The sequence below is a fragment of the Otolemur garnettii genome, unplaced genomic scaffold (genome assembly GCF_000181295.1).
Source record: "Otolemur garnettii isolate 467f Iridium unplaced genomic scaffold, OtoGar3 scaffold00024, whole genome shotgun sequence".
Lineage (NCBI taxonomy): Eukaryota > Metazoa > Chordata > Mammalia > Primates > Galagidae > Otolemur > Otolemur garnettii.
In genome coordinates this window covers 4,505,152-4,528,089 of record NW_003852419.1, presented here as the reverse complement: position 1 = coordinate 4,528,089, position 22,938 = coordinate 4,505,152, and the positions used below count along the sequence as shown (strand labels likewise).

At 46.5% G+C, this 22,938-nt stretch overlaps 1 protein-coding gene across 1 annotated transcript in view; it reads right to left on the bottom strand.

Moving 5' to 3' along the window:
- PRKCE (protein kinase C epsilon) overlaps nt 1–22,938 on the bottom strand; it is a 324,332-nt gene that overhangs the window by 20,556 nt on the left and 280,838 nt on the right. Inside the window, exons 11-13 of the mRNA XM_023512137.1 lie at nt 13,866–14,004; nt 8,483–8,671; nt 3,822–3,968 (exon numbers count right to left, since the gene is read on the bottom strand). Coding sequence (XP_023367905.1) covers nt 3,822–3,968; nt 8,483–8,671; nt 13,866–14,004 — 475 coding nt within the window. The remainder of the gene's footprint in view (nt 1–3,821; nt 3,969–8,482; nt 8,672–13,865; nt 14,005–22,938) is intronic.

Sequence of the window (22,938 nt, the reverse complement as noted above, 5' to 3'; positions counted from 1 at the left end):
GACCCTCTGTCCTTCCTCCCTCTGCCTAAGCCCTTTCTTCCCAGCTGTCCTAGGAAGGCATCTGATATGCCCTCAAGTTATATGACGCCTTAAGCCCAAGGAATGCCTCCTCCTGTCTTGTGATGGAACTCTCAGCCCCATGAGGAGAAGGACAACCTCTGTGGGGATATATCTAGCTTCCTAGTATCTCTCCAGTGACCTTTTGTGGGTAATAATCTTTTTGCCTGTGGTCACGCTGACTCTGATTCTGCTATGGAACGCAGAACTGCTCTCCCTGCTGTTACCTGAGCTAGGCAGGCACTCATACCCCTGGAGTCAACCCTGAGTTGGTTAGAGGGGTGTGAAAACTCATGTGAGTTTTTCCATTAGTGTTTATTTTATTTTTAGAGATAGGGTCTTGCTGTATCACTCCAGCTGGAGTACAGTGGCATGATCATAGCTCACTATAGCCTCAAACTCCTGGGTGCCAAAGATCCTCCTGCCTCAGCCTCCCAAGTAGCTGGGATTATAGGCGTATGTTACCATGCCCAGCTGAGTTTCTCTCTCTCTCTCTCTTTTAGAGACAGGGTCTCTCTACATTCCCCTGGTTGGTCTCAAACAATTCTCCTGCCTCAGCCTCCCAAGTAGTTGGATTAAGGGCATTAATTCTGCAAAGCTGTCTAGTTGTGAAATACAGTATATTCATTACTGCAATGGGCTTTAATCCAACTTCAAATTTGTTTCTGCGATACATAAGCCCACAGATGACTCAGGCTTGTGCCATTAACATTTTTTGGAGAAGAACTTTCAACACAGGGACGGATTTGGAACACTTTTTCAATCTGCTCCACATGTGAATCATTCTTTTCTTTTCCAATTTTGATATTTCTCCTAAGAGAAATCTCTAGTTCCATGGATGTAAATGTGATGAGACATGTAAATAACTTGAATAAGTCTTTAAAGACCTGTAGCTGAGACTTTGCTGTGGGTTAACATCACTCAGCTCTTAGTGTGTGACCAGAAACACCTCTAGCACGATGTCTATTTTCCATTTTATCCTCCCTTTCCCCCAGATGTTCTAATTTTCTCCTCCCAACTGAATTCAAACCAACCTAATAAATACCCTCTCCCATGACCCCCCACAGCATCAAGGTTAAAGTCTGAAGGCCCGGGGAGGCGGGGAGAGTAGAAACATGCACAGAAGATGATTTCCAAGGTGGTGATGAAGTTGGTCTCTAGGAAATGTGATTATGGCAGTTTTGAAATTAGTGGGAGCTCCTAGATGACCCCTGTCCTCTCAGTCACTGAATGCCTACTTGAGGCCCCCAGGAAAGGAGAGGGGTCTTGCCCTCTGGTCCCAGGTGGGAGGCTCCCAAGAGGCCCAAGGAAGGAAAGCACTTGGGTCTTGTTTTTCAGGTGTCAGAAGAGTCCCACCAGATCCCTGCTAGGAATGACCACCTGACCCAGGGATGTACTTCTTCCTGCTGGTTCCTAGGGCCACCTCATACCCCTGCCCACAGGACACCTTGACTCCTGGCCACAGACAGCTTAATGGGGTGCCCTGCCTACCTAGACCAAAGTGAAGCCTGCACATTAGTAGAGCTGTCACTGTTGGCTGGCCTCCCTGCTTCCCCTTCTTCCCTCTTTTCCTCTCTCCTCTGTGTCCAAGTTCTAATCCATCCCTCAGGGCTCCATCGGTTCACCTCACACCTGTTCTCTGTAGCCCTTCCTCATTCTTCCCATACTCTAGGGGGAAGCCAGGTACTACTCAAAGTGGGACTCCTCTCAGAAGGTCTGTATTTTAATTTGGCTCACATGAAGGTTGGATGTCCCAGTGAGGAATTCCTGGTATTGCCAGGACTTTGGGGAAGAACTTTGGCAAGCAATGCTCTATCATCTATTACAGCTCAGGGAGAGACTCTTCTCCAAGCATCCACACTTTAAGGTTCTTTCCTAATTCCTACCTTCTACATGATCCCTCTGGCTGCCGCTGCTCATACCAGGCCCTCTCCATGCATGCCGCTGACTGACGGTCTCCCTGGGGCTTCACTGATCCTTCCCACCCTGCCCCAAGCAGCAGGGCTCTCCTCCATTTCAGCCGAGGCCAGCTCCACAAGCCTAGTTTCAAGTGGTTTTGTTGGCCTAGAGTCTTGATTTAAGTTTAAGTCATTTTGTAGACCTACACTAATATCTGACTAGCCTCTGTCTCGTCCTGGCTTTCTGCTGCTTGGGCCTGGATTCTTTATTTAGAACTACTTCTCATCTTTGTTTGAGTCAATTAACTTAGATTAAACTGACATTAAAATTCACCTTCACATCTGAGCATTTAGTTTTTCTTCTTCCTCTGGTGTCCTATATCTCCCATTTTGCCAGGGACATAGCTAATCTTGTCCTGAAAGGCCAGAGGCCCTCAGCCCCCAGACACTGGGCATTCTGGCATGCTCAGGAAGCCCAGTGACAGCAAAGGACAGATGGCCCAGGGAGCTTGGGCCCCAAATCTTCCCAGTCTACCAATCCCATGGCATGGGCTCCATGGCTTGGAGCTGTGGTGGAAGTGGGCTGGAGTAAGGTGATGCTGGCAAAGAAAGATGAACTCAAGTCCCACCTGTCCCAAGCTGTGTGCTGCCCAAGAGAAACCATGAAAACCAGAAGAGGCAGTACATGAGGAATGGAGACAGGATTGAGCGTCCAGGGGCAGTGAACCCTACCTGCTCAAGTGTGGCTGAGGTCTGGACCACACCTTCCCAGAGAGCTACTCTCCCCATCCCCACTGTGGAACATTGCTAAGAAATGACTCCCCAGAAATCCTCTTCTAATAGAATGGAATTCCCCTCCGATGGTTCACAAAGTACAGGAGGGTATTTTCTGTCCTTGGAGGTAGGGAGGGAGGGCTTATCTGACAGAATGCCGGTGACACGCAGCTGAGCAGATGATCTAAGGCCTTCCTCTTGCTTGCCTGGGTCCCCAGCCCCACAGCCCTGGGTCTCCTGTCCAGTCAACTCTTGTATTACACACTCCCTGTCAGCAGCAAGCCTGCCAGCTGGCTACCCTAATTTTCAGTCTGAATGAATGATTGCTTCCTTGGGTTACAAAGCAGCAGAATTGAGATAAAGACACACATTCTAACTCTAAGAAGTGCATCATGACTATCTCCCCACATTAGCAGAAGGCCACTTCCAGGACGTGGGTTTTGTTCTGTATCAAGCCCAGACTACAGTTCTATTCCTCGTCCTATCCTCTGAGCTTCAAACACCCTTTGCAATATCCTTCCCCCAGCTGGCAGCACAACAGGTCTGAGACCTAGAGGGCAAAGGAGAGCGTCTCAGAGTGCCCTGGAAGCCAGCTTTGTGGAGCAGGCCTCCAGGAGGCTCCCACTGGGGCAGGCTTTCCCCACTCCAGTTACTGAGTCCCAACCTCTCGCTCTGTGCTAACTCCACATAAAAAACACGACTATTATTTAGCTGCTCTTTTTCTTTACGTTGATTGCCTCATTTGGAAAACACACCCAGTTATTTATAAAGACACCTTACATATCTACCATACATGGCAAACGTGTATCATTTGTAATTTTCAATCAAAACAAATCTCTATTAAAACAAAAGGTGTTTCTCTGTGGCCCATATAAATCATCATTTTGCTTACTGCTGTAGGTTACCCATTTTTGGCTGTTAAGGCTTAAGGCCTAAGGGACTCTCTCTTAGGGAGAGTCTTGGTCACCTCCTGCCTTTGTCTTCTTGGCTATAAAACACACTCCCAGACCACTCTCCCTGGGCACATGCAACCTGCCACACTCGTACCCAGGCCCGCCCCACGGTACAGAATGTGTGTGGGGCCCAACTTACAATTCGTGGCTTGAAGGGTGGCTTGATCTTCTTCTGTTCCAGGAGCACCCAGTCAATCTCCTTGAAGAAGGGGTGCTGCTTGATGGCATCCTCCCCGTTCTGTGCTGCCACACAGCCCAGGCGCTTGTGAGGGTTCTTTGTCATGAACTGCAGGGATAAGGACATGAGTCAGAATTAGTGACAGAAGCCTGGTTGGCACAGTATGTGAAGAAAAAATGGAAGCTGGCAACATCTTTAGCATCACCTCCCAAGTCCGTTCTCTGCACCTTCAGGCGCTTTCCCCCTTGGGTTTTCTCTCTTACGTAGAATTTACTGTACACCCGTCACCCTTCTAAACATATTATATGTGTTAGCTCATCTCATCCTTACACAATCCTCCCAGGTATTCCCATTAACTCTATTTTATAAGGGAGACACTTGAAGCACAGAAATGTGACACAGGTATCCTGCTGGGAATGAAAACTTGGGTTCTCACTAACTCTCTGATCCCCCACCCCTCGGCAGCTCCAGTCTTCACTTCAGAGAGACTGATAAGCTCATTTACACTGGAGAGTCCTTTTCGATAAGATAAGGAAAGAGGCCCAGGTATTCATGAGCAGGCAAATTAGCAAATGCACCTCCTCCTGCTGCTTTCCTCGCCCTGGACCAGGGCTTTCGCCACTGTTTCCACATTTGAATCTGTAATCTCTACACAAATGCTTATGTTAGTCAAAAGATAAAAAACAAGACAAATATTTATTGCTTTTCAATGCTTGTATGCAAGAAAACTCACACTGATGTGTTTGAGATTTTCTTTGGTTGGTGGGGATATTCTGGCTGGTGTCTTGCGATCCCCACCCACCCTAGTGAACTTACTATTCCTATTAAATGAATCAGTTCTGATGGTAAACACTGAGCAGACATGCACCAGTCTAACCTTGAACAAAAGCTCCAGTAGGAGATATTTCTGAGAGCCAGTGTGTATGGTATGTGTGTTAGACACAAAGGCTTACATTTCACAGTGTGAAGGTTGAGTGTCCACATATTAAAAAAGGAACTTACAAGGACACACCGTAATGCAAAGGGATACACTTATAATGGTAGAATTTCAAGCTTCATCCATAAGGAAGATTTTCTGGGACAAGGACAGGCTCCTACTATCTCTTGCCTGATGCTCTTAAAACCAAAGCACGTGAGCACAGGTTAAATGCTGATGGACAGAGAGAACCAGGTAAGAGAGAAAAGCAGTGAGTAGATAGAGGAATGGCACCAAGGCATTTCATGTTTCTAGTCTACAAGCCATCGAGGTGCCCTCTGCTTACACATCTCTGGTGGTCCATACTAGAAAGCCATATGCCTTCCTTTGATATGTGGAAACTGTTCAGACTGAACCCTGTCTAGCTTGCTGGCCTTCTGCATCCTTTATTCCTTCTGGTTGAAATCCTCTCTAGGCCCTAGGCATTCTCAAAATGTCACTTCCTCTGTGGAGCCTCCCCAGATTACATCCCCTTTGATACCTTGGACCTCATTTTTTTTTTTTGTCTATGTAAATTTTCATTTGTCTAAACATCTCTTTTCCTTGGTGAACTCTATGACATAGGAATCAGTCCTATTTGCCCAACACCTGGCTGAACACACAGTAAACTGCAATGACTGAGTAGGGGGCTCAGGGCTGGGCTGTTGCACAGGTTGTGTACTGCTTAATTGCATAATTCTGTGGTGCAGATGGTCTTCTCTCGAGTTCTGCACCACCTTCACACAGGGAGCATCCTTCAGAGACAGCTCAGTGGTCAGAGGCATGGAAATCCTGGCCTGGCCCTAAAATCAAGTGACAATGTAAGGAAGTGAAGTGCTTCAAGGCCAAAGGAGTAGAAGTCTCCTTCTAAGTTCCTCAACTCTTCCTATCCTCCGTCTTCCAGGAGGGAAGTCTGAGGGCCAGAGGTAAACACAGAGGTCTGAAGCTATCCCTGAACCAGGGGATCTTCTCGTTTACTAGCCAGTTAGTGTAGGTATAACCTTTAACTTCTGAATCTCTGTAGTTCAGAGCTTTCAACTTTGGTGCTATTAACGTGTATACTAAATGCTTCTTTGACATGGGGGCTGTCCTGTGCATCGTGGGACGTTCAGCAGCCCACCTGCCCCAGCCTCTATCCACTACCTATTGGTGGTAACACTCACTCAGTTGTGACAACTGAAAATACTTCCAGATGTTGCTGAATGTCTGGGGTGGGGAGCAAAAATGCTCCTAGCTGAGAACCACTGCTCTGGGTCTTCCAAAGTAAAAGTGCTCATCTGGGGTGCTGGCAAGGGACTCACAGGGAGAGGTGCTGGGCTGACGGCCAGCTGTGCCGGGCATGGCGTTCTGGCTGCCTCAGAGGCTAGAGGTTTTCCCTTAGCTACTCAGTTGACTTGGAACAAGCTGGGGCCCTGGAATTAGAGAAGGCAAAGGTTCCTGTATCTGCCCCAAGTAATTCCCCAGAAGAGTGCTCTGTGGTGGTGCGTCCGAGTTGTAGCTCCAAAGTGCAAGTGAAGTCGAACCAAGGAATGAACATGTTGAGATTTATCACGGAGTGGGAAAAGCAAGGAACACTGTTGAGATATGTACAGTGCCCTAATGTTTGTATGAAAAGGTGGAGAAGAATGTTTCTTTATCTTTGTTTGTATATATTAATACCTAAAAAATTCAGAATGATATATAAAAAAACCAAAAGCAGAGTGGAATGTATGGAAAACAGGCAGATTGGACCAAGAATGAGATAGAGACCTTTCACTCTAGCCTAGTTTATGCTCTGTGCTTGTGTAAAAAAGAAAAACCAAAAAACAAAAACAACACCCCCCCCAAAACCATACAATTAAACAAGCAAGCAAATAAGGAAATATATAGACCTATATTATATAAACTGGACAAAAAAACATTTAATTAAAAAAATTGGGTAATCTAGTCCCCCTAAGCAAGATTCCTTCCCACAGGATCTCTGCTTCTATGCAGGATATAAAAATGGAGGAGGCTGGAGAGAAATCAGGCGGAAAGCATTTTGAGGTACTGAGAGCCTGGCCTTGCAGCTGCCCAGTACTTGTCTGTTCACATCCCTTTTCTCCTTCGGACACACGTTAGTCTCCACTCTGCACCAAGGGCTCTGAGGGGTGACGAAAGACTCTGCCTTCGTGGGGCATGCAGAAGGGGAAGGGAGGCTGAGAAAAAATTCATAATTAGGACAGAGAAGCAATTAATTAAGATGGTGATGAAAGACAGGAGAGAAGCACAGCAGGCTCTGAGCGGGCAGGAGCAGATGCCCTGGGGCGAGGGACTCAGTTCCCAGGGGAAGCAACATACAGGCTGGCACTGAAGGAGGGGCAAGTGGTACCCAGGCAAAAGGGTGAGGATGAAGAGTGGTCAGGGAAAGAGTGTGTGTAGCTGAGGACCCACAGAAGAATGAGGACAGACGTTCTAGCACCTGGACACCTGGAGGGGAAGGCTGAGGGACATTGGGAGTCAGCCTGCACATTGGGAGGACTCAATAAATAGTTCACTGAATTGATGAATGGGAGAAGGAGGGAATGTGGGAGAGAAAGAGAAATAGATCAGGAAGGGAGAGAAAGGAAGGGAGGGAGAAAAAAGATCTATAGAAAACAGTGATGTGTTCTGATGTGGCATTTTGAAAAACATGGTACATGTGTCCCCAGATACCTACTACATGGCTTTAATATTTATTTAACATTTATTTAATATTAATATTTTTCATAGAATTATTTTAGTTAGTTATGGCAAGTCATATTGATTTTTTACCTACAATAGTGACATAAATTTTCTTTGTAAAATACATATAATTAGATAACTATTGAGAGTCAATTAAGAGAACAAGAAAATTGTACTGAGGGCACTAGAATGTGACAAATTTTGTGGCCGTGGCATACAAACCACTGAACTTTGGGGCAGTCTGATGGGTGAAAGGAGCCTGGAAGTCAAGATCCTGGGTGAATGCTCCGATCCTGGCTCAGCTCTGCGGGTAACCTTGGGCAAACTGGCTGTTTAAACTCCCTGCACCTCAGCTTTCACAGATTCCAAAAAGGAGTAGGTAACACTGCTTACAACAACAGCACAATGTTGTTTCATGGTAGAAATGGCTGTGTTGAGAGTGTATGAAAGCATTATTCACATGGGAGGGATTATCTGTAGGGGCAGGGACAGACTATTGCATGCCTAAGTCTGGCACGTTGCTTGGATCTTGAGGAGACCAGACCTATACTATCCTGACTAGCTGTTGAGCCACAGGAATGCTGTCAAGGACATTGGTGGGAAGAGTCCCCTCACGCTGTTCCCCATCACAGGTCTCCGACGAAGGCAGGCCACAGGCAGCAGGCAAGGGAGATGTGAAAAAGCAGAGGGGAGGTCAGCACAGTTGGATGGGTGCTGCTCCCTCTCGATGCTGGTGGACACAGATGTACACAGCGCCCCACCTTGGGAAGCACAGCATACTGTCCCTTTCCTACAAGTAGAGCCTGTCATCCCAGGCCCCATTCTCTCAGCAGCAACCCTCTGAACTGGGCCGGAACACCCCATGGTAACTGTGCTGAACTCCTCCCCTTCAGTGGTGAGCAGAGGTGGCAGAGAGAGGGAGGAAGAGTGTGTGCAGTTGAGGACCCCGCAGGAACAGAGTCCCGGGAGGTGGGCAGTGACTCACGGCTTTCAAGATGCTGACGGCCTCCTTGCTGAGCCAGACGGGGTACAGCACGTCGTCATGGAGGATGGACTCAAACAGGTCGTCCTCATTGTCAGCCTCAAACGGGGGCTGCCCAGCCATCATCTCGTACATCAGCACCCCCAGAGCCCACCAGTCCACGGAGGGGCCATACTCCAACTCCTGCAGGATCTGCTCACGAAAACAGGCACCGTCAGGAACCACCAAGGACCCCCCAACTCTTGGCAACACCTGCGCCACAGACACCAGTGGGAAGGACTGTGTCTTCACTTCCAGCTTACTCCTGTGTAGAGCAGTCTCAGGACACAGATGGTGAGGTGCTCAATCTGCAAATTTGGGGGAAATTGAGTGTGGGAGGCACTGTATTGGGCCATTTCTCCAAAGTCGACATCAACACTCTACCCTCCCATGGGCACAGATTACTATGTGTCTGAGCATTAGATGAAGTTCCTGACTTGCATTTCGGACCACCTTAAAAAAACACATCCTCGGGCACTAAAATTAGGGTCAGAGGCACAATGCACACCAAGGTGTATAAGTGACTGCAAGTGTGGCAAGGTCACATCTCCCATCCCACACGCAGTCCCAGGCATGGCTCACTGCCCGAGGGGACTGGTGAGCAGCATCTCAGTCTTCCTTAAATGGTGACAACATTGACTTTACACAAGACAAAGTGCAGTTAAGTCTCCCCACTCTTTGGCATTCACCAGCAAACGCAAGGCCATGACCATCGCTCCATCGTTCCTCACGATTCCCGTACGACTCACTGATTAATCCCTCCTCTGTCAGCCTCCGCAAGCCCCAGACCCCCTTCCTTGCCTTTGGGGCCACCCTCATTATGAATGTCTTCCCTACTGTCATAGGCAGACCAAATCATGTCCTTGACCGTGTGATGCATTTTTTCTTTGAAAATGGTCACTTGTCTCTATCTATTGTCTTTTCCTCTCTCACTTTCCTTCCCTCTAACCCAATATGTAGAATCAAATTCACTTCGATTAAGTACATGTAAGATGTGATGTTGCTGCATGCCACATCCTGCGACCTTCCTGCAGAGTGGTACGTACGGATGAGAGTTCCATAAACTAAATCATCATTTCAATGCATGAGCAAAATCCTACTTAAAGTTGAGAAGCTGCAGGGCCTAAAGTCAGTAACTGTTATGACCTGATTTTCTTGGAGCCCTGGGCACATATTATAGGGGACAGAGAAGACCAACAGGGATGTTTATGTTCCATCCCAACTCTGGTACTCAATTTTGTGGATGATCTCAAAAGAAAAAGTCACTTGACTTCCTTATATCAAATGAAGCTCAGATTTTCAGCTTCATCTCACAAGATTAATTCAAGTGGAAAATTTTAAAAGCCTATTGTACAATATAAAGCTCTATCTAAATTTTTTCTTGTGCGTGTGTGTGTGTGTGTGTGTGTGTATGGAAATCAGATCCAGTAGAGAAAACTTGGATTTCATACTATCTTTCAGCTGTCAAGAGCTTTGCGCTTTGTAGCATGCTTTTAAATACTATATATACATATATATTAATATGTAGCAGGTCAGTGATGTGTATTTGGCTCAGAGGAAACATAAATGCTGAGCTGTCCCCCACTCCTAACAAAGGGATTGGGAAATGACGTCCCCATCCCACAAGCATTTTCTGTTCTTATCAGTCAGGGCAGGATTAGACATGGCCCTGCCCAGAAATAGGAGAGTAGATGAGATGACCTCACCAGGTCTGTCATTCTCTGAAGAATTCCAAAAAGTGAAGAGTGTGGAGGATACAAAGCTGGAGTGCGTGTCCTAAAAGGGGAACACTTCAAGGACCCTGAAAAAACAGGCACAGTCCATCCTAATCCTTCTAGCTCTTAGGATACCTTGAGCAGGTAACTTTCTCAGGGCTGGGAGAAGGCTCCAATTTACTTCTCAGATTTCAAGGTGGCCCGGGAAGAGGAGGTTTAACTTGAGAATCTGATCTTTCTGTGGTCTACTCAAAACATTCTTCTAAAGGTTACAGATTGCATGGGATTAAATAGAAAGACTTGGACAAAAGCATTCAAAAAGAGTAAAAACACTCATGGTTTAGGAATCTTCTAAATTTAGAATGAGAAAGAATGGGAAAAATTGCTGCCAACTCTAAATTACTTGTGGCTGACAATCCGCAAGTTTGGTTAGCAACCTGGTCTTTGCCCAGCGGTTAGCATATAGTAGCTGAAGGTCAGAGCTATAGGTGCCACAGTCCGGAGGAGCCAGTGATGCTGCTCTGCTCCAAAGCCCAAAGCCTCCCTCAACCTTGACAAATAAGCACACAGCCCAAGCCCCTGCCTGTCCTGGAGAGTGCAGACACTTTCTATGTACTACTGCTTTTAGTTACTTTTTCACGGCTGCCTCCCCAGTGCATCCATAAATCATCAGAGGAAGAGGTCTACTGTTCTTCTGAGCTCACCACTATGACCAGCCCACTCTAACAGTCAACGTCTAGTGACTGGCAGATTTGTGTGTCTGTGATGTGTCTCCTACAGGTGTGCTCCTTTCTGTCCTAGTTGGGGTACTATAGGTGGCCTCCTCTTACCAGGAGGTGGGGAGAAGGTGGCCCCCAGGTGGCCTGTGTGTGCTTGAACTGATAGCACTGTAGAAACCAAAGAGTGACCCTCCCCACTCTGCCCCAGGCGCCCTTCAGAGTCTTCTCATTTTGGGTGGCATCTTTTGTAAAATTCCTTTTAGGCTTGGCCCTAATTACCTATCCCTAATCACTTTGTCAGCAGTGGAGCAGGTGAGAAGGACAGGCTTTGCATGCCATGGGAAGGAACTTGGCATAGCAGCCAACCCCTCAAGTGGGCTGGAGCTGGAGTGGAAAAGGGCCAGTTCTGGGCCTGATGATGCCAGGTGTTACCTGGGGCTGCCAGCCACCTCCCAGGGAACAGGGGCCAGGTGTGGATGCCACAGGGGTCTGCCAAGGGCACATGGTGGGAAAGGACGCTCTAGGGCAGAGCCCATGCCTTAGAAGGTGTCTCTGGTTTCGGGGTCAGCCCAGCATCTCATAACCTCTCCTATTTGAATAGAGATTTACACTTTCTGAAGCATTTCCATGCTCTAATCTCATTAGATTCTCATAACAGCTTGATGAGATGGGTAGGGCAGGAGTTATGATTCCCATTTGAAAGATGAGGAACCCAAGGCTCAAAAACATTCTGTGACTTCATCAGAGAATGTATTAGGGGTCAAGTCTGGGCTTGAATCTCAATCCTCAGGACAGTTTTTTCCCCACCCCATTACACAGCCCAATGATGATGACACTGATTCAGCTGTACTTAGTATAGATCAGACTTAGTAAGCACTTGGGGGACATAATTTCATTTAATCTTCCCAAGGTCCCCGTGTCACCTTTATCAGCTGTAACTTGCCTACAGCAAGACCAGGCACTGTCTGTCACTTCCAGGACAGTGGTGACTCTGCGGAGTGGGCACAGAGTGGGGAGCAGGCAAGAAGCATGTCTGTGCCTCAACCCCCACAAATCGCAGAATTGTTCGCCGAGAGTCTCCCGGATGGATTGATTTTCAGGGAAGCACAGTGGATGTTTTGTTCATTGTAAAGTGAATGTCTGTCTTGGGTTGGGCTCTGAACAACAACACTGGGCTGTCAACCCTTTGACTCTGCATCAGCTCACCTAGGGCCTGGAACCAAGTATTCTGATCATGAAGAAGAAATGAGGGAGAGGAGAAAAGCAGGGCCCAGTCGGAAGCTCTGGCTTCCACTTATTTCTCCTTGATGTTTGAACTCCTCATGTTCTTGCTAAGAGAATACATTAGTAGAAAGACTGAATCTCTACTCTTCAGATCTGTTATAAGATAAAGGTTCTAAAGAGAATTTACCTATTCCTCATCACCTTTGCTTCTAGACCCTCCTTAGGGTCTTGTCTGGTCTATAAAAAGACTCTCAACTGTCTGTTCCTCACTCCCTGCCTTCTGAATCGCACTATTGCCATGTGTCTTCCTGAGACAGGCCTAATTAGGAGCCTTCTCCACTGGAACCCTGAGTGGGTCCACAGATCTACAGGATCAAGGCCACATTCTTTGGTCCTTTATCCTAACCTCATTCATTCTATGAACACTAAAACCCCCTATGTTCTAGCTATACTATTTAACTTTCCTAATAATGGGCAAGATGTTTTCATCTGTTGGCCTTTGCTTACACTGGAATGTCACACATTCTCATTTATTCATTCAACAAATTATTACTAAGAGCCTGATTTGTGCGCTGGATTCTGGGAGTACCCAGATTAGAAACATATACCTTACACCGAAAGGATTCAGACCATGGGGCACCCAACTTTTTTCCTGCTCTGCCCCCGTTCCAATCCTTCCTGCTGCTTTCAGGAATGCCCTCCCCACCTACTGTGCAGCAGGAAACTCTTATTCTTTACAACTCAATTCATCCACCAGGAATGAAGAAGCCTTCCCTGATCCCTGAGGACAGCACCTTGTTTTAGGTCCTTATTTATTCTGCTTAATAGGCTGTTTACTTATCTATCACTCCCTTTAGACCAAAAGTTCCTTTAAAGAGGGACCACTGTCTCAGTCAATTCTTTATCCCTTATCATGTTGCTTTGTGTCTAGCAGGTGCTCAAACAACGCCCACCGAGAGCAAATGAAGGCTGGTGTGCTGACACCTGTCTACCAGGGATTGGTACTTCCTTCCCATCTTACATGTCTCTGAGGCATCAAGATCACTTTGATTAAGTACCTATGACAGGCCATGTCCTAAATCTGAATTATGTCATCCTAAAATCTCTCAGTTTGGGCAAGATTGATCTGGAACAACTCAAGGCAAACAAACAATTCACGATGAGCAAACCCTTCAAACAACTTTCACAACAGGCAACCCACTGGTGAGGTTATACACAGAGACATCTCAACTCTGTGTGTAATGAGGCCCAGTTACTCTCCTCTTCCTGCTCCAGAGGTAGAACCGCTTCCTACCCTGGAAATGGCACACAATTCCTGGTTTTACTCTAAACCACTCACAGCTGATAAGGCTAAGTATCAAAGATGCTCCTTTATTCTGATTTTAAAGACATGAAAACAATGATATAAGCCAACAACATTTTCGTGGTCTGAGATTTATTGGTGGTTCTGGACTAGGATGGGAGAGTGATGTTCCATGAGGATTTGCCCAGATTTGGGGAAGAGCCTGTTAGTCTCAGTTCACTTACCATCTCCCCCATCATTGAGGCTTCCTTAAGAAGAAATCAGCTAACCCTTTTGTTCCTCCTGCCTGGTTTTCCAGAAGCTTCTCCCAACACCACTAGATGACCTTAGTGCATAGGGTTGGACCCCTGCCACCAGAAAGAGGGGCCTTTGCACACCGGCCTTACCTCGGGAGCTATGTAGTCAGGGGTCCCGCAGAACGTGGTGGTCGTCACACCGTTCAGGATCCCTTCCTTGCACATCCCAAAGTCAGCCAGCTTGCAGTGACCTTCTGCATCCAGAAGGATGTTGTCCAGTTTCAAATCCCTGAAAGACAGCCAGGACCACATGGTAAATGAATGATACACCCACAGAAATGGCCTCCGTGAGTTGGAGAGATGTGCATATCCTGGGGAAATCTCAGGAAGCTTGATCTACCTGAAACCAACCTTAGTCCTGGGGCTCTCTCTCAAGTTGGTCAGTCCCAGGTGGTGCCTCCATTCTCCTCAGCAAGAGGATGGAGCCTCCATAACCCCAGGAATATGCCAAGACTGTTGAGATTTTGTGACTTCATGATTAAAGTCAACAGCTACTCATAAAAGCCCTACCATGCACTGAAATCTGTATTAATCAGAGCCTGCTTTGACAAAAGTAACTATCCCATGTACTTCATGAATTAACCGCAAGATTAGACTGTCACATGTGAACATCAATGAATCAGATCAAACCACCTATGAGTCAGGTGCTACCTTATAGGGTACTGACTATGTGAGCCGTTGTGTTTCAAAAGGGAAGACCACAGAGAGCTAGTGCAGGCAGTGAGGGCCTCCGGGAAACAGTGGCCCTCCAGAGAAGCTTAGAGGGTAAGGTTTGGCCAGACTAGGAGGAGAAAAGGTGAGAGAAGGCCAACATAGCTGATGCAAAAGGTAATGAAGAGACCAGAAAATTGGGCCCCAGTGAATAGGAAGGCACAACAGGCCTGTCAAAACCAATCTCAAAGAGCTAGAATGCCAGGAAAAGGGCTTTGAATTTCAGGTGGAGAGCAATGACTGTCTGGTCTGCATGAGCACAATGTGTTTGCAAGATTAGTCTTCCAGGGGCAAGCAGGCCTGGGTGGGGGGAGAGGGCAGGAAGGCAGGCATATAGGTCTCAATAGCCTGAACCTACTCAGCCCATATGGTCCTGGAGAGAATGAGAGCCACTTCTGCATGGTGGCCTCAACCAGTGCAGCAACCTCAGAGCCTGTTTTAAAAATTTGGAGTTTTGGTTTGGCGCCTGTGGCTCAAGTGGCTAAGGTGCCAGCCACATACACCTGAGCTGGTGGGTTCGAATCCAGCCTGCATCTGCCAAACACAAATGATGGCTACAAGCAAAAAAATAGCTGGATGTTGTGGCGGGTGCCTATAGTCCTAGGTACTTGGGAGGCAGAGGTAGGAGAATCACTTGAGTCCAGGAGTTGGGGGTTGCTATGAGCTGTGATGCCACAGCACTCTACCCAGTGGTGACAGCTTGAGGCTCCGTCTCAAAAAAAAAAAAAAAAAAAGTTGGAGTTTTGTGTAAAATATGGGTGTTGGGTAAAAATTCCTTTACCAACATGCCTGGAAACTCAATACTTGGCCCTGTAGAAGAATCTAGATTAGATAGAGGTCTCTTGCCTCCTTAAGCAACCACCCTGGGCCCATCCCTTTGCAGGCAGAGTGGGAGAGGCCTGCTGGCTTCGGGACTTGAACTCCAGCTATCAAGGGGATCTAGGCCTGAGGGTAAAGGTGGAGCAGGAAGCACTTTAGGACCTGTCCGTGTTGTACCTGTGACCCTGTTTCTGCTCACAGCTGGGACTGCTTGAGAAAAAAGAACATATAAAATGTGCTGCTCTAAGCAAATGCTCATGAACTACAGAGAGGACAGTGAGCCCGACCAAGCTGAGCTGCCAGGACAGGGCTCCGGCCCCCATCACGCTGCTGTGTGTCAAAGCTCACTTCTAGCTGTGGCTGAGAGAGCAGTGACACACACACCAGGCTGGGCTGCAGGAGGCCAGCTGTGCCTGGGCCCTGGTGACGCCGCCTTGCTTATCTGTGACCTTATCTGTCAAGCTGGGATGACAAACCCCTGTTTGCAGGCTGGTCTGAAGAACTAATGAAAGTAGAGTGTCTTTAATACCGCCACACACACTTCCTTCATGAAGAAACCGTGGTGGAGGGACCGGGGGCACTGCCCGCCCACTTTCACCATGTCCTTGGGAGGGAGGCAGTTTGGGCCCCACTGAGTCACGTGCCCTCAAGTGCCCCAGCACCCAGAACAGCTGACCCCACGGCACATAGGATAAGCAGAATGGCAACATTCCCTGTCAAAGGATCAACAGTAATGCTTCTTCAGCACCTCCATTTACAAACCATGTTCAGGTGAGTTAGGAGGAAGGCATTTAGCTATGATCCTTGCAGAAAAAAGTCAATGGGGGAAAGTAAGTGACTTAACGCGGTGAGGGGCTTGGTGGGTCTCCTGAAGGTAAAGCTGGTGTTCTCACCCCTGCCTTCCTGTCGGTTGCCTTCTTCCACTTCCAAGCCCAACCTTATAAAATACCCCAAATACCACCTCTAAGCAGTCTCTTCTCAAGCCTTTTGTCAGAGGCATGACTTGTTTTAACTTTGCATGAAAGGGATGGACTGAGAACATTCTAGGCCAGCCTGCCTCTCTTCCCCATTCTGACTCCGGTTGGAAGGCCCAGGCTCTCTTTCTGTTCAGGGCTCCTACTCTTTTCAGGGAGGGGCACGAGAAGGCAGAATGTCTCATTTCTCCCCACCTCCTGCTCTTTGTTGCCTGCCCCTGGCACTGGCCCCTGATGCACCCCATCCGAAAGCTGAGTGTGGCTGCCACTGCCAACCACGTTCTGTAGCTGTCCTCTGCCATGGCTGAGGGAGGCCCAGCCAAGCACTGCTTCCTACCATCCTACCCTGTGGCCTGAAAGCCCGTCTGTGGCCACTTCTTCCAATTCTCTCTACACTGTCTGCATTTTTTGAAAACTAACTCTCCATATAAAACCAAATCCAGGAAGAATTAGTGACTTATGTTCCTTTCCTTTGTGACAGAAGACATCAGTGTGGTTCAGAAGACGTCTGGGAGCCAGAAAGGCCATTCCTAGAACTTGGTTCTGCTGGGGGTGTTCAGTTCTTTGAAAATAAAAGTGCTCATATGTTTGGGACTAAACTTGCCTGGCATTGGGCTCTCAGTGGGAAGTAGTTGGGGAGTAGTGGGGTTTCAGCAGATAGGAGACTTCAGGGCTGTAAGAGAGAGAATGTGCGTGCGTGCGTGCGTGCGTGCGTGTGTGTGTGTGTGTGTGTGTAGGGTGGGGATGGGGCAGGAAGGAAGAGAAGGAGAAAGGGAGACCAACATTCCTTGTAAGATCCCCTCATGGTTTCCATACTAGCACTGCTACTCTGATAGTCTTGAATTTCTACTTATTCCTGCCTCAGGATTCTCCCACCTATAGGCTTTTAATTCTGCCTCTCTAATTAGACCTCCCTTCCTAGGGAAGAGGGTTGGATACAACGGGCCTTGCCAGCAGAGAGGTCTGTGGCAGGTGGGTGGGCAGGCAGGGCGGGGTGGGGTGGGGCTGTCTCATCTCCTTGAGACTGCCCATTGGTTCTTGGGACAGTATCAATTAGTTCTCAAACTGGTTGACAGCTCTGGGACAACTGCCTAGGTATCAGTCCCTATCTACTCAAGTCCCCAAATACAAGGCCAAGCCAATTTTGAGGACTGAGACATTTTTTAAGGAGTGGGTCATTTTTTAATGGGGGGGGGGAGTAATTTGGCAAAATAAATCCTTTTCTCTATATGTAAGCCCATGAGACCAGCTTTTACTTACTGAGTTTATCGAGTGATATCTTCATTTGTGCTTTTTTAAATAGGTAATACATTCATGTGTTCAAAACCCCATAAAGTATCCAAAGGCATATAGTAAAAATCTCCCTCTTGCATCCATTCCCTAGCTGTCCCCTTTTCTCCCTAAGGGCAATTGCTTTGTGTTTATTCCTCGTGTATGCTCTTGGTCCTATTTTATACATAAATAAGAAAATGTGAATATATATTCATTTCTCCCCTTTTAACTAAATAGGAGCATACTATATATACTCTTTGACATCTTTTTCATGTGATTCTAGTTCACAGCTCTGTACCACACACTTTTAACTACTATAGGTTTATAATATGTTTTAACACCCATTGGAGCTATTTTCTTTATTCTTCTTCTTTTCCAAAATTTCCTGGCTACTTTCCTTTTTTGTGTGTTTATTTTTCCATATGAACTTTAGAATTCTTTGTCTAGTTAAAAAACAATCCTGGGTGATGTTTTTATTGGGAAAATGTTTAAAGTTATAAATTAACTCAGAGACAATTGATGCTTTTATGATGTTGAGTCTTCCAATCCAATAATATTGTTTGTCTTTCCATTAGTTCAAGTCTTATCTGCATTGCTTGGGAGCATTTTAAATTTCTCTCATATAGATCTTGTACATTTCTCATGACACTTTATGGTAGATTGGTGGTTGTCCCGATAACCACTCTCATTTTCTTCTTTTATAAGAGAACACTGATTTTCTTCTTTTTAAGCCAAGGACGTAGCTGTGCAGCTATGAACCAGAATTAAAAACCACCATTGAAACTGAGTGTGATTAGGTGACTAGGTTATACCAATCAGGGGCATGAAAGTCTTCTTACAAGGAAGAATCTTACTCTTCTATTTCTTTCTTCCCTTTATCCTGTCTCTTCTCTTTCTTTCCTCCCTCTATCCTGTTGCCTAGATGAGGATAAAATGCATGTGGTGCCATAGCAGCCAACTTTGAGCATAAAAACAAGAACCAAGCCCCAGAAAGTCACTGGGGAGTCCATCGCCAGATAACTTTAATATGAAAAATAAAATTGAATCTTAAAGTACTTTTGTTATGTTAATTGCAATGAAATCCACTTCTACATAATGCAAGCTATTATTTTATATTTTAAATTCCCATGATAGGTGAAGTAGGTGCCAAAAAAGTATACACATTTTAAGAGCTGTTATCTATGTGTAACTTTTGAAGTTGAATCGAAGGTACTGTTACCGCTCAAATGTACCTAGACATGCTACACACATCTGTTTTTATCTGCAATCCATACACTTTTGGGAAATGATTGATTTTACCAACAAGATCTCTTAAAATGTGTTTCTTTTTTTTTTGGAATCCCCTGGTATTTGATACCAGGGAGTTGCCCAGTAGGAAAAAAAACAAACAGAAAACAAATTCTAATTGTAAATAGGTTGTTTTTCCATTATATCTAATATCCGGTTGCAGGTATAGGTCCCTACTGGCTTCTGTTACCATTTTCTGCCCTGCCACTATACTCTTTTTATAAGGGCATTCTCCAGTTGATTCTCCAGGAATTTTTAAATCATCTGCAATTAATGATCACTTTACCTCCTTTTCAGTATTCATATTTCTAATTCATTTCTCTTACCTGACTGTGTTGATTGAAACCTCAAGAACAATACTAACAATGCTGGTGACTTCCATTCTCAGCATTTCTTGCTCAGGCAGAAGGCACCCAGACAGAGGGCTGCCTCTCTGTACTGGCCACTGACAACTTGTGAGAACATCCTAGGAACCAAACTCCCTCCCGCAGCTGCCAAGGGCCACACAGGATGTGGGTTGTGGGGAGGGGATAAGGAGCGGGCTCTTTAGCATCCCTGGAGTCCAGGGTTCCTCAACCGCAGCACACTGGGGCCAGATTGACATTTGGGGCTGGATAATTCTTTGTTGGGGGAGGAGCTGTCTTGTACATTACAGAATGTTTAGTAGCATCCCTGCTGTCTATGCAGTAGACACTATTGGCAACCCCCATCCCACTGTGATAACCAATAACATCTCCAGACATTGCCAAATTGTCTTGCGTAGGGCCTCTGGTTGACAGCCCTGCTCTGAGCTAAGTCTTAAACAGTGATCAAGGCTCCAAGGTGGCCCAGTCCAAATCACTAGGCCAAACAGGGCTGGGAGCAATGCACTATAAAGTGTGCATTTGCCTGGAGTGTCTGCTACCATTTTATCCCTGAGAGATAGGGATCCTGACTCCACCCATCCTTTTAAATGCATGATGACACTGACGTCACATGTCCAAGGTCACATGGCTGGTAGGGGGCAATGTGGGGGCTGACCCCACATGACTGCTTATGATCACCTTTTAGATAAAATGCAAGATCCATGAGCTGGAAATATCTACTTGATGCCTGAACTAAAATTCCTTTGGGCTTGGAAAAGGTGGTTTGTGGTGAGAAGAACACAGAGCCTAGGAGGTCACAGCCACTGACAGGAGGGCATAGTCAAGGCTCTCTTGGGAGAGAAATGCAGATCTCCTCCAGAAAAATCAAAAGACATCAAAGAAAAGGAAAATCCCTAAACAATGTATTCTTAAAAATTCTGCAAAACCTGAGGGGAAGAAAACACTTTTTGTTTTTAGGGGGGAACCCCCCCCCAAAAGTTTGACTTCTAAATAGGAAAATGGAAAGGGATTGTGAGTGAGAACAAGGATTCTTCCAATGAGTTTTCTGTGAGGTGGAGAAGAAATGATCTATGCGGAGGAAGACCTGGCATGCCCAGGAGTCAATATCAGAGTCATCTGCTGGAGTCAGGATGAGCCCAGTGGTAGATCAAAGTGAACTTTTAGCATAACAAGAAACCAACTGTTGATGTCTCTAGCATCGTGTCTAGAATAATTTGAAATACACATTTTGGTGTCTAAAACATGCCTTCTAGGTGTGGCTATGCAGATGTCTCATTCTGCATATGATGGCTTGTATATAAGAAGTTGCTGGGGCCTACGGGCTGAGATCTGAGATGCTGAGTGGGACCTTCAACTTCTCTCTTCCTGACATAGACAGGAGGGTGGCAAGGTGGTTCGGAATCTGAATCCTAACTCAGTAACTCTGCTACTTACTAGCTGGATGATGCTGGGCTGGTCCACAATAGCTTGAGACTCAGTTTCCTCATCTGTCAAGGGGGAGGTAATATCGCCATCACTAAATGTTACAACCTACATAAAAGCTCTAGCACAGGACCTGATACATGGTAATCGCCCCAGAAACTGTGCCTTCTCTGGGGGTCTCTCACACTCATTTTGTATAATACACATCCTCTGCCAGGGCAGGTCACTATATCTCCAACAGACTTTTCTCAAAAATAAAGGAATTATTACCTCTCATTGGGCACGGGCCACTGTGAGATGCAAAATGCAAAGCACGTGCCTTGTAACGTGTGGGAGAAAGTTGTGAGAGAGAACAGGAATTATAATAAAATGGAGACTCCAGCCCGGTCCAGTGAGAAAATCATGCCATTTCTTTCCCTAGGACTGGGAAATGACACAGAGTTCCTCAGGGAGGAAAGCAAAGGTGGCAGGGTATGTGTGTGTGTCACAGGTGGGGGGGTGAGGCCACACAGGTGCTACTAATCAGGGCATGTGACAGGTTCTCAAGACCAGTAGCTTCTGGGTGATGTCACACATAGTATCTCCTCAATCCCCATAGCAGCAGCCCAGGGTCTCATCTCCACCCCTCAATTTATAGATAAAGAACTTGGGGTGGGCTAGGGATAAGCAAAGCCAGAGAGGTGGCTGGGCCTTGAATTCAGATATTTAGAGAGCTCCTGTTTTCCTCAGCTGTCTCATCTGAATTCATCCTTTCCCATTCAGAGAATTATATTTTTCCACTGTGAAGGTTGATTCCCTGAGAACAAGGGCCACAAAACTCTGGTGCTGTTAACCGCACAGCATTTAACAAAGGGTTGGCACACGGGAGGCCCTTATTGAATCAGAAAGAATGAAAAATGTGTTTGTCGGGCAGCACCTGTGGCTCAGTGGGTAGGGCATCAGACCCATATACCGAGGATAGCAGGTTCAAACCTGGCCCTGGCCAAACTGCAACCAAAAAATAGCTGGGCGTTGTGGCGGGGGCCTGTAGTCCCAGCCACTTGGGAGGCTGAGACAAGAGAATCGCCTAAGTCTAGGAGTTGGAGGTTGCTTGAGCTGTGATGCCACAGCACTCTACTGAGGGTGATAAAGTAAGACTCTGTCTCTAAAACGAGAGAAATAAAAGAAAAATGTGTTTGGAACCTCAACTTGAAAATTTGCCATCAAAGAACCCCGTACCACCATTTTATTCCCTAACGCCCTCACTCCCCTGCCATGAGAATTCTACAAAGCAGAGGCCCGAATGCTACACACTTGAGAGCAAATTCCTCCGGTTACCTGAAGATCAGAGATTAGAAAAATTATTTCACTTCAGAGAGCAGGCCCTTGAGGGAGATTATGAAGAAACCCGGCTTGTTTTGGAACAAATAGCAGAGGCTTGTGAATGACTGTGTTTAATCAGATGGGAATAGAAGCCCTTCTAGCAGATGTTAGCAAACACCTTCATGAATTTAACAATATACTCACAAGAAAGGCAATTTTTCCCCCTCAACATTGTGGCAAGCATTGGTGACTGGCAGGTGCCCTGCTCCTGGCTTTATTTGCATAGGTACTTCCCAGCACTCTCAGAAAGGCACGTCCCTCAGGGACCCACCCCAGGCCAGCCAGGAAGGCCAGCAAAGTACTCTATCACCTCTCCATCAACAAGAAAAGCATAACTTGTTTCAGAACCCAAGATCAATGATTCATAAATTTCCTTTGCAGTGCTCATAACTTAAAGCAGGCATCCTCAAACTATGGCCTGTAGGCTACATGTGGCCCCCCGAGGACATTTATCTGACCTGCCAGGTGTTTTTGCCGCCGCTGCCTGTCCTGCCTAGCAGCCAACTCATCCTGGGGACCGCAGTCCAGCCGTCCAACGGTCTGAGAGACAGTGAACTGGCCCCCTGTTTAAAAAGTTTGAACCCCTGACTTAAAGAGTCAATGTTAATATTTCATTATGGGCCGATGATGGGGAAAATCTTCTAAAGTCTTTTCATAGGAAAACTCAATCATTTAGGAACAAAATAATAGCTACCTTCTCCCCGCCTCCTACTGAAATGCTTCTGTATCACAGCTCAGTGTTGAGCACATTTAACCCCACCAAGACCCTACCAATCTGCTCAGGCAATTATTATCTCTATGTTCTGGATGAGGAGAAGGGGTGTGTGGATTGTTAACTGGCCCTGGACACAGAGGTGGTGAGTGAGCGATGGAGTCTATTCTGCCCGATACCACTGCCATCTTCTTAACCACAGTGCTGTGTTGTAGAAGGAGAAAAAAGAGATGTCGTGT